The sequence below is a fragment of the Thermobia domestica genome, chromosome 12 (assembly GCF_964235325.1).
Source record: "Thermobia domestica chromosome 12, izTheDome1.hap1.1, whole genome shotgun sequence".
Classification (NCBI taxonomy): domain Eukaryota; kingdom Metazoa; phylum Arthropoda; class Insecta; order Zygentoma; family Lepismatidae; genus Thermobia; species Thermobia domestica.
The window spans coordinates 109530160-109542525 of record NC_137465.1 but is presented as its reverse complement, the minus strand read 5'-3'; the positions used below and the strand labels follow the sequence as shown (position 1 = coordinate 109542525).

At 37.6% G+C, this 12366-nt stretch overlaps 1 protein-coding gene across 2 annotated transcripts in view; it reads left to right on the top strand.

Moving 5' to 3' along the window:
- The first annotated feature begins 11620 nt into the window (after positions 1-11620).
- Positions 11621-12366, top strand: part of LOC145666589 (ubiquitin carboxyl-terminal hydrolase 3-like) — a 121894-nt gene continuing 121148 nt past the window's right edge. Inside the window, exon 1 of one of the 2 annotated variants that reach the window (XM_081733987.1) lies at positions 11621-11899. In XM_081733987.1, coding sequence (XP_081590113.1) covers positions 11809-11899 — 91 coding nt within the window. In that variant the 5' untranslated portion in view covers positions 11621-11808. Of the gene's footprint in view, positions 11900-12149; positions 12271-12366 lie in introns of those variants that run through there. The other variant, XM_081733988.1, reaches the window with a different exon arrangement.

Sequence of the window (12366 nt, the reverse complement as noted above, 5' to 3'; positions counted from 1 at the left end):
ACAGGGCAGTGTTAGTAGTCACAAATGAGGTTATCTTCTGTGTTGGGGCTACTCAACACTGATGAGCGACATGGGGAAGCCCTTGTTAGAATGAGAGTTACTGTGCAAGCGATGGATAAACGTGATGATTGAATTCTGGTGGATGATATGATTGAAAGAAATGTTGATCCGGATGGTCTGGATGTTTCTGACTATAGATTGTAAGTAGATGCTGTAAAGGTGTATAAGCATACTTAGGAGGAGTGGAAAGACTGGCATCAATGTGTATGGTTTCCAGGAGGGTGTGATGCTGAGTTGTCCATTTTTTATCTATGTACCTAGAGCGGAGATCTTCAAGATGTCGAGTGATATGCGGAAAGGTCAGCTTATCGTACAAAAGGCGAGTAGGGCTAGGCAAGGTGATGCGGTAGGCTAGACGTAACACATGACGTTCGATGATAAGAAGCCGCTTATAAAATTCATCTCCAGCGCTAACCCACGCAGTGTGGCCATGTGTGAGACACGGACGGAAAAACGCTTTATACGTTTTTAACAATGTGTCAGCATGTAAGGCCCACGTAGTACCGACCAGGCGCTTCAATAGATTTAAACGGTTTTGGGCCTTCTCTTTGATTGAAAGAAGATGTGGTTTCCAGGTTAATTTAGCATCAAAGATCACTCCCAGATATTTAGCGGTAGTACTTGCATGAATGGGTACACCCTGGACTTGAAGATTAAGCAGAGATGGATTACGTCTCACTCGACTACGCCTCTTATGCGGAAGGATGACTAACGCCTGTGTTTTGTCACAGTTTAAGTTTAATTGCCACCGACTACACCAGTTGCTGAAAGCATCAATGGCTCGCTGTAAATGGGTATTGATTTGATGCATAGTTTGACAGCAAGCGAGCAGCGCTGTATCATCCGCAAAGGTGAAAGTGTAAATCGGTTCTGGCAAAACAGGTAGATCACTAACAAATAGAATATATAATAAAGGTGATAAAGCTGAACCTTGTGGGACGCCAGTGCAAGGAAAAATTGGAAAGGATAGACTGTTATTTATTGAAATATATGCAAGACGGTTGGTGAGAAAATGATACACTATCCGAAGGTAGGCCGCAGGAAGACGAAAAAAATGTAATTTATAGATAAGACCATTGTGCCACACTCGGTCAAACGCCTTTTCTAGGTCGAAGAGAAGTAAGCAGGAAGGTGCTGTTTTATTATAATGATTCGTGAGAATAGTAACTAGACGTAAAAGATTATCGAGGAGGCTGTGATTAGGTCGAAAACCGGCTTGGTGTGTAGGCAGAAGATCATGGGTTAACAAGTGGTGATGAAGTCTGCGAACGATTATTCGTTCAAATATTTTGCCTAACGTTGACGTCAGTTGAATTGGCCTGTATGATGCTGGGTCTGACTTTTCTTTATGTGGCTTAAGAAACATGAGTACCTTGGAAACCTTCCAATCGGGTGGGTAATAGCCGGTGCGGAGAACGAAAGTATACAGCGACGCCAAAATGTGGAATAAAAGAGCTGGACCTTCCTTAATGTGACGGTAAGTAATACGATCGAAGGCAGGCGCAGTGTTCTTTTTGTGACGTAGGACCTCGGTAATGTCTAGTGGAGTTATAGGTGCAGTCAAAGGATTCTGATCGTCCAGAGTATGATCCATATTTATTCTGAGGTACCCATTATGAGGGTTGCTGTACTTCGCAACACGTTGATAGAGATTGGACCTGTCTCGAAGCGAGACTTCTGGTGTAAAGGTGGTTTGAAGAATCCGGGCAAAAGCATTAGCTTTCTCTGTATCTGTGGTCAAGGCAGTATTGTTCTCAACTAGTGGATAGTGAGGTGCACTGGTTTTCCCAATAAGACGGTTGAAATGTTTCCAGTAACGTGTTGGATGACTTTCTGTGGCTAAAGTGTTGACAGTTCTGATCCAGTTACGTTTCTTATACGCTCGGATGTAATTTTGCACCATTCGAAGATATTGGCGATGGAGACGTAGGGTGACAGCATCACGAGTGCGTAGGTACTCCTTGTATGCAGTCCGGGCTAAGGAAATGAATGAGAGGTACTGAGGGGGTAATTTAGGCCTGTAGAGATTTCTAGTGGTAACAGGAATGGAGAGTGCACTGGCGGTTTGAATGCTTTTACGAGCGATTTTTTTTTTTGGTAAGTGACTAGCCGTTCCGGCTAGAACCCTGTTAGAGGGTTATGCCCTCTCTTAGGGAACTGAAGTATGAGAACAGTAGATGTGCCTGACTTTGAGAGGGTCTCAGAGTTCTTTATTAAAGCTTGTTATAGCGATCAAAGACTTAAGGACCTTTGCGGGCCTTAACATCAGGCAGGGAAAGGGTGGCCGAGCAATTACATGATGTATAAGATGCAACTTAGTTGTCAATATAGGTTATATGGAGTTGTGGATGGATTTATTGTGCAACTTACGAGCGACCGAGCTCTAACCTATAATCTTAGCATTCAAACCTTTGATTTACGGTTATTTGTGATTTCACGTTTATAACAAAGACAAATATTTTTAAAAGAGTGTAGTTTAAATAAATTACTGAAATAAATATTTTTCACAAAGTTTATCCTTTTAAATTATTGTTCAAAGGCCTTTGCCTTTAGTAAGCCTTCTCCGAAATACATGCAAATGAATTGTGCTGCCATCTTTGGAGCTCTTTTAAAATACACATATATGTTTCTCGACAATGAGATCTCAGAAACTACAGGCTCTAGAAAGATGGCGTTTTCACTGATCGATTGCAAATTTCATGTAGATTGTCCAGTTCTAATTGAATATTTAAAAAACATGGGCACTATTTCTTTAGTACATTTTTACGGGTACATTGGAAGTGTTGAACTTTCAAAAACATAAAATAAAACATCACATCCTAATCATTACACATTCCAACACCACACTGTTGTATATAGCGGTTGTATATGTCTCCGGCATTTGTTTCATAGCCAAATAATAATGGAAAAGGAAGGATAACCATTTCCTGAAGGATGTCTATATTATCAGGCTGAATTTCTTTAAGGAGTTAGTTTATACTTAAACTTACGTCTTCCCGAAAATTTTATTTAACGTCTAGTTTTAACGTACAGGTTTTGAACTAATTCTCTGCTGTGTAACGTCACAATATAACCATCAATGCTAATTTTATGAGGACAATTCTGCCAGTGGGGTTTAGAATGTTACAACCTAGAGAACGCATCAAACGTCAGAAAATTGCAAAATGACACACACAATATATTACAATGTGGCTAAACTCAGAAAGTGGCTATAGAAGTGAAAAGCATATGGCTAAAAAGCCACTATTGGCTCTTTGGAAATTATGTGACTAACGACGTTCTCAAAATGGCCAGATCTCGTCACAAACTGGCTAAATTGGCAACCCTAGTCGCAATACGAAGCAACTTACGCACAACCATGCCATGGTACATGGGGTATGTGCCATTCACATTCCTCACATTCCAGTGAAGCATGTAAAAGTACCTTTCAAGTGTCAGAAATTCCTCGAAAGGCACGTACCTAGCGACACGTGCTATGCATATGAAATGTACATTTTTCAAGTACCAGGTACGTAAACGGTACATATGGAACTTAAATGGCACGTTCCTAGAATGTACCTGGTTGGGTGGGTATATGCTCATATGCGAATAATGCGCTGTGTAGAGAGCGCAGGTTCAGCTAGTTTCTTGCAAAAATTCTTCAATCGAAGATTTATAATCGCCACTGATTTTCAATTTTGTCGATATTATCTTCAAATTCCACAGAAGGTGACAGAAGAAGCTAAATCAGTAAAAGATGTTTCACCGGTTTCAAGCTTATTGCCACTGAAAAGCGACATTTCCTGAAGGATGTCTATATTATCAGGCTGAATTTCTTTAAGGAGTTAGTTTATACTTAAACTTACGTCTTCCCGAAAATTTTATTTAACGTCTAGTTTTAACGTACAGGTTTTGAACTAATTCTCTGCTGTGTAACGTCACAATATAACCATCAATGCTAATTTTATGAGGACAATTCTGACAGTGGGGTTTAGAATGTTACAACCTAGAGAACGCATCAAACGTCAGAAAATTGCAAAATGACACACACAATATATTACAATGTGGCTAAACTCAGAAAGTGGCTATAGAAGTGAAAAGCATATGGCTAAAAAGCCACTATTGGCTCTTTGGAAATTATGTGACTAACGACGTTCTCAAAATGGCCAGATCTCGTCACAAAGTGGCTAAATTGGCAACCCTAGTCGCAATACGAAGCAACTTACGCACAACCATGCCATGGTACATGGGGTATGTGCCATTCACATTCCTCACATTCCAGTGAAGCATGTAAAAGTACCTTTCAAGTGTCAGAAATTCCTCGAAAGGCACGTACCTAGCGACACGTGCTATGCATATGAAATGTACATTTTTCAAGTACCAGGTACGTAAACGGTACATATGGAACTTAAATGGCACGTTCCTAGAATGTACCTGGTTGGGTGGGAAGTCAGTATGTAGAATCGCTTCTCCCTCCCCCTCTGTGGATAGTATTCTAGTATAAACATATTTCTTTTATAAAATAAGTATATTTTATACTCTTGATAATTTCCACATAAAACTGTATGATGGGGAACGCCACATTGAATTTGGGATTAGTTTGTAATGCTCAGGGGCGTAGCCACGAGGGGGGGCCACCGGGTCCAGGCCTCCCAAAAATTTCGAAACTTGACTAACATTTGTAGACTTCCTTAACGAACTATACTTGTTTAACAGAGAAACGATTGATGTAGGCTAAATATTTTATTTTATGCCTCATCATGAACTCTTCTTTTCTTATAAAAATAATCGTTCTATCATTTTTTTTAAAAAAATATAAGTAACAGTAGGCCTAAGTAAGAATTACTTATCGTCTTTTCGGGTGCAGTATAAGACAGGTTCCATATTATGTAGACGTATTGGACCTCCCTCAAATACTTTGGACCCCTCCCAGTTAACATTTCTGGGTATAGAACTGCAGTGCTGTTTATTTTGATGTCCTTTGATTTTTGGCTTCTGTTACATGTTGATCCTTCATCTGGCGGGTTGCTAGGTTTCCTTTCTAGAACATATCACATTGATAAGAGTTGTTTCGCCTCCTGTGGAAGTATATTGTGTTCATTGTGCATTGCGTAACAACCAAGACGGATGATTTGGAATGTAGTTTTTCTTTTACGCACATGTGTGTGTGTTGATGTATGAATATGTGACATTCGGAATTCATATACCAGTACCTCTTTTGTATCAGCTGGTTTAGTTTTTAATTATTAGGTTTAATTTTATTGTGTGTGCTTTAATTCTGTAAATAACCTACAAATTCTGAATGAATTGTATACCATGACTTCTGTAAATAACTTACAAAGTATTGACCAGCTTTCAACTGAGGAAAAATTTTATATTAAGGCTTAGACAAAACAAGCAAAGGGCAATTCAGGAGAATGTTAAAAAAAAATCCAGTTTAAATTTACAGGATATATTATGGCAGTAGTGTTGTTTGCACCAGATACATTTCCTCAATTTATTTTAAATTTTCCTGGATAAACTGTGAATAAAGTGTGTTCAATGTACATTTTTTATAACACTAATCTCTGCTACGAACTCTCTTCAGTCAACGCTGAAGAGGAATCCGGATTACTGTCAGGGACTGAGTTTGCTAGAATGAATTGTTCGCAATAATCTAGAAAAAATATATAGTGAATCTGCAAAGCTTCTGAAACTGTACCTATGGCGTCAGCAAAAGACGAAAAGTATTTTTCTACATGAAAAAGAATTGACACTTTAAAGGAATTGAATGTTGCAAGAAAAGGTTATCACCATTGGTTATGCTTTCCATCGAAAAAGACCTGACAATAAGAATACCAGAGTTCAACCAGCATGTATTAGGTAGATCTGCTCCAATCAAAGAGAGGATAATGAACTTACTAATTAATTAAGGTGATTAATCGGATAAAATGTTCTGCATTTTTATTTTTTAAAAACAGAATTTTATTTAATTTAACATGTCACATAGCATTTGCATCTAAAGTTATGCTGATTAGTCAATGAGTCAACTTTATATCTTCTGTCTCTTATCGTTCGTTCTGCAACACCCGAAACCACAATCCACCGGCCGCCACTGGTAACAAATGAAGAGGTTTCTGCTAGCTTGTCATGTCGATCTCTTAAGAAGCGAAACAGACTGCGTGTAAAGAAACTAATGGATTTTTCTAAATTCATAAAGTTCTCAAATTTGTATCATTGAAAGAAGATATTAAAGTATAAAATTAGCAATATAAATTGGTTTATATTATAATTTTATTTTGTAATATTCTAGGGCTACCACTGGTAGGTCCGGTAGCCCACAAAATACACCACTGCTGTTCACTTGGGTTCTCACCATACTAACAATCCAGAATTGTTGGGAAACGTATTTGAGATGTTTCACGTTCTCTCACATAAGCTACACACAGATATTTTCCCTTTTATTTTCTTTAGAGTAGGGAAACCTCTCTCTTCCTTCGACAAACAGCATTTTGTTAGTGTTTCTTGTATGTAGAAATCCAATCTTCAGTCACTTGTATACTTTTGTCTGCTGTTCTACTGTAAAGAAAAATGAAAGCTAAGACTTTTTCCTTCGAAAGTTAAAAATAAATTCATTTTTTTTAGTTTAACGTTCCGCCATTATGCACTTTAGGCTAAAGGAGACAGATGGTTATTGAAAGTGAATCATTGTAAGATTTTTTTTTTTTTTTTTTGTGTGTGTGTGTGCTCTGCGAATGGAAATCGAGCACGGGACCATATGCATCAACAGTGGCGGCGGTTGGACGTTAAAAGTAGGGGGCAAGACACGATCTAAATATTTGCATATAAATGTTAGTTTTCCTCCTTGTTTCTAATATTTTGTTTGACGAAAGGTTGTATAACTAATAGGATCCTATCTTTTTCAGTTAAAATACCGTACATAGTATTTCACCCACATAGCACACAACTTCCCTGGGATATCCCATTTTGATCCCAATCATCCTATTCGGTTCCCGGGATTATCGGGACAATGAGAAGACATCCCATGGACGTCCTGCATGGGACGTCCTGAAGGATTCCCATGTAGGATGTCCACAGCACGTTCCAGATGGGACAGGAGGTCCGAGGGGAAACCAATAGACATCCCTTCGTGGTCCCGTTGAATATACCGTATCCCGGGATATTAGCGGACATCAGGATCTCCCGCGGACACCCTGTGAATGTCCCGGGAGCACATTCGGATATTCCCGGGATGTCCCGTCGTCCGTTGCGGGCTCAGTCTCGGACATCCCGTGGACGTACTTGTGCTATGTGGGTCATATTTTATTAAGTAAATTGACAAGAGCAAGAGCAACGCCAGTAGGTAGTAGCCCTATGTACTCTTAAACAACAAAAGTGTAAGAAGAGATTTGATTCCTTGCTCATGAACATCTTAAAATTCTGTCTGGAAAACTGAGAGATCAGATTATTGAAAAACAAATTTGCAAAACAAATAAATAGAAAGGATAATATTAATCATAGTAATAAATAATGATGCTTGTTTTGCAAAAGTCATATTGAAACAGGGATTAATGAACAACTTAATTTTTAATTCCACACATGCTATAAAATGTATGTTATTACTCTTAGAAAATGAAAGACAGTAAAGACTACAACCATATGCTACGACACTTAAAGAAATATTTGCTTTTGCAACTTCCCGAAACATGTTCGTTACCATTAGGTGCAGTTTTCACTTTCTTGCACCTATTTTTAAAATTTTAACAATATATATATGCATATGACATTCTATATATATGACATTCTATATGGAAGATATATAGGCCTATACACCATAGGGTACCTTCCAGTGTGGAGAACAAACGGCTGGTCCGATCGAAAAAATTTCACCATCTTAGACTGGAAATCATATACATCCAAAAAGCTTTCCTCTCTTTCCAATTTTTCGTATCTTTACTTATAGCAGAGTTAGCCTATATGGCCACGGATTCTGATACACCCGGTAAAATATATATTACAACAGGGTCGACTTCCAAACATTTATGTGGGTGCATATCAATGGCGGAACGTCTTAGTCTATCTGTTTTCAGGGAAGCCTCGATATTTGATTGATTTATTTTTAGTTAAAATCTTTTATGAACACTGTCATAAAGGGCTGTACTGTGACAAAGTAAAATATACCGGAACTATAAGGATAACTTGGGGCTGCTCTAACTCAGTCGGTATCACGGCTGACTTAAACGCAAGAGAAACGGGTTCATACCCGGATCCAAACTACAAATCCTCTGGGTACTCGCACCCACAAGATTATTTATGTGGGTGCAGGAGCCCCGGTGCACCCACGTAGTCGGCCCGCGCATGTATATATATATCAGTAGCGTCTTCTCTGGGTGTGCAAGTCGTGTGTTAACGCCCAACGAAAAATGAAGAAAAGAGTATTTTAATTTAATTAAACGGATCGTCAGAACTTGAGATTTTTTATTTTCAACGAGACAGAATCAACTGTTGAAGTGCAAAAGAACAGAGAAGTGCTGTGCGGTCTCCGTCATGTTTTGAGGTGGCAACTCTGTGAGTAAGTCGTTGGCAACGCTTTGGCTGAAGTTTCACTGCTTTAGAAGACTCCTATTGTGCACCCGCTTCGTGTTCCTCACCTCGTGCTTGTGTGATCCAAGGCGTTGGTTAGGAAATCAACGTCTTGAGTTTTCTGCTAGCGTTGCCAACTCTGTAGATTTATTTGTAGATGTACAGATATTTTATAGCAATACGGAAAACATGTTTTCGGGGGAGAGGGGGTATGATTTACGCACTTTTTTTATTGCTAAGCATATCATTCAATTCAAAAGTTAATGGTGCAATCGAGTTCTTCCTAAAATATGTGTAAGGAGTACGGTTAAAAGAAGCATAATTTTTTTCTCGATCCAAGTTGTGTTGGAAGTGTCAGTTGATCAAAAAAAAAAAAAAAAAAAAAAGCCTGGACGTTAAGCTACAGAACGGTTTTCCATTCCGCCTTTTTATTTCCCTAATTTTCATTTACTTTGTCATTAGTGGGTCATCCTCAAGACTTACAGTTTCGGGCCCTTATTACTGTTTCTAAAGCAGTAATCCAGAAGTTTCTACGCAAAGAAAGACAATGAGCTGAAATTCACGTAATTGTAAGTAAATAATTGCTTGTTTTTGATTTTCAGTTTCATATTTTGAGGGTATATTTACTTATACTATAATTATTATAATTAAATGTATTCCTTACGTATTAACATCCTCGTTGATTGCTCTTTATAATTTACAGACTAAATTGTCAGATATAAATTGCTATTTATGGGTTGGTGCAAATAGGACATTATGTAGTGACGATCATGGTTCCTTACTTTCGAAAATTGCGAGAACTTCCAGGTACAGACTAGACTGTATTCAGTAAATCGATGGGTGGGCAAAGTATAGTCACTATTAAATACTCGTATGCTGAATGCGAATGCTACTAAAATAGTTATGCGTAAATTGAGGTAAATTTATCACAATATTTTTGATCAGTGAAACAATGTGGGTGGGCCCATCTTTGCTCCTGCGAAGAGGGGTTCCCCCTCTAGTATCTCCTATGGTTGTGAGGGTTAATATATTTTTCCGTTGTTGCCAACGCCCTAACATCCACGTCAGGAGACGCTACTGATAGATATATATATAACAGTAGTGGTTCTTGATCTACAGAATATCAAAAGTAACAACACTTGAAGATGACATTTTCTTTTAATGCCTTGTATTCGCATTGAAAAGAATAAAATATACAGCACATGACGTGATTTGCTGAAATTCTATGTAGAGTTAAAGACTAGCTTCTGAAAAGCCGAGCTTTTGTGGTAGACAACATCGTGTTCCTGAATTTTCTCGCGGTATTGCCGTTCCCTCCAACTTGCTCATTCCACTAATTCTTCCATCATCATGGCTTTATACATCGTCTCCCTTATGGGGCGTTTACACTTGGTCGATTTAGTCGCACGGCTAAATCGACTCGCTGCATTTGCGACTAAATCGAAGCAACTAGACCGAATGAGATCGATGGATGTGTTCAATTGTTTCAACCGAAATTGAATGCTGCTTGTCGACTCGCTCTCCTCTGGTCGATTCGAAATCGACTGGCAATTTTAAAGATGTCCAAGCAAAAAGTAATTGGTACAATTTGCGGTGTTATAGCAGAAGAAAATAGAATCGACCACAGAAAATAGAACGTCTTTCAATTCAGTTGCTAGTCGATTAGTCGCTTTCGATCAACAAGCGATTAAGTTGAAGTCCTGTTTACACGGTCGATTAAGTTGAAAGTGACGTCAATTCAACTGAATCGAACGCAAATCGACTAAGTGTAAACGCCCCATTAGCCTAACAGGCATAAGGGCGTGGAACGTTAAACTCAAAGATTTCATTTCATTTCTTTTTGGAAAGGAGTTATTTTTATTATGATCGTACAAAGTTTACTTGCTTGTGATAAATTATAAAGGACAATAATACCGCGGATCACAAATGGAACATAGCTACTGCATGTAAACAAAAACGATTTCGATCAATGCAATAAAGGGAGGGAGAGCTTGAATCGGGCTTTCCCCGATCCGATACTGCACGTTGAATTTCTTTTCATTCCATGTATTTTCTGAGTTATTTGCTATCTCTCTAGGTTGTTCAACAAGCTCGTTCCACCGGCGGGAGCTCATGTGGTTCGGATTCCACGTTAATCAGTAGGTCCACGTCTCATATAGCCTCGCTGCTGAACGGGACGCTAAACTAAAATCAACTCAACTCAAGCTCGTTCCATAGTTCATGTTCAACCACTATTAAAGCACAGGTTAATGGCCAAACATTCACCTACTAAACATTAGTAACTGCATTTAATTACTGTATATGTGATTTTGTTCGATCAATAAATAATTTATATAGAAGGGAAGAAAATAATTCCAAATGTCGCCTTCATAATCATAACGTTTCTGCTTGATACAAGACTGTAGATCTAATAACACGTGAAAGAGACAGGAGCAGGCTTGTGTGAGCAAGATTAATTCTGATAAAATCATTATTATATTCAAATACTAATTTTTCCATTATTATTTCATCATTATTACAGTTTATAGTGTTTTAACTTTAATTTTCTTGAACGTAAATTGCGTTTCCACTTTTGACAATAGCAGAAACATGCTGGGCTCAGTTGAAGGTCATTTCATTCATTATTATCGATACACACGGTAACTACTACACAGAAACATCCATATGTAATATAATAGATATAATTGAAGACATACGTAGAAAGCTTCTATTTTATCTCCCTATCAGTTGCAATACAATAAATAACTTATACTAACCGTAAATCGAATTACATTCCTACCATTAAAGCCTAATCAGCTGTAGTTCTGTCAATGCCAAATGCGGTGATAAAATGCCGACTTGCGAAAATAATATTTAGTAAAGTTCACAACATATGCATATGCACATTTGCCATATTCCTTTTCTATGTATTTTGTATAATTTTGTATTACGCGTTTAATTGTTCTTATCGGCAAAAAATATATCAATTCTATTTGTCTATGATATTTGTGAGGCTGTGGCGTAGGGATACACAGAACAGGTTTCAGTAGTGATGTGGCCCCTGTTTGGGTTAAGGCCTTGCTGCAGAAACGAAACGGAAAGTGAGATGATTTTATACTTGGATTTTGTGCAAGTTTATTGGGTATATTCTGGGGTCCATTGAAATACAATACATTCATAAATTTTCGATTTGTTTTGTGCAGATAATTTTATAAGAATTTAAACAGCATGGAGTGTCCTCATCTTGCAGAAAGCGTTAAAATTGACAGGGTACCCCATCAACAGACAAGCGATGTTACAAAGGAATGGCACTGTTCAGGTAAAAAAGAAAAAAAAATCTTTTAAAATCTTGATTAGAAAAATCTTTTTTTATTTAATATTTTTAGAAACCAATATTAAAAATGGAACTTATATTTAACTTTTTACAAGAAGTCATTTTTATTCGTTAAATTGACTAAAGCTGTAAGCGGAGTAAAGATGATTAGAAAATACTAGGATTTTAACCTTTTCTTGATTTTTTTTTTTTTTGCAAAATTTTTAAGGAAAATAATAATCGTAATAGTTAACTAGTATTAATATTATTTTTTTCGAATAAATAAGTGAAGCAGATACGTGGGTGAAACATTAGAAACTTTAACGTTTTTGTTTACTGGAAAAGGGATTATACTTTTGGAATAATTGACCGTAAAGGTAGAGACATTTGTTGAAGACATGGGGTGGTCTTGTCCTTGAATTCAGTGAGATTTATATTGAAGCTGTTAGCAAATTCTTGATTTTTTTTTTTTT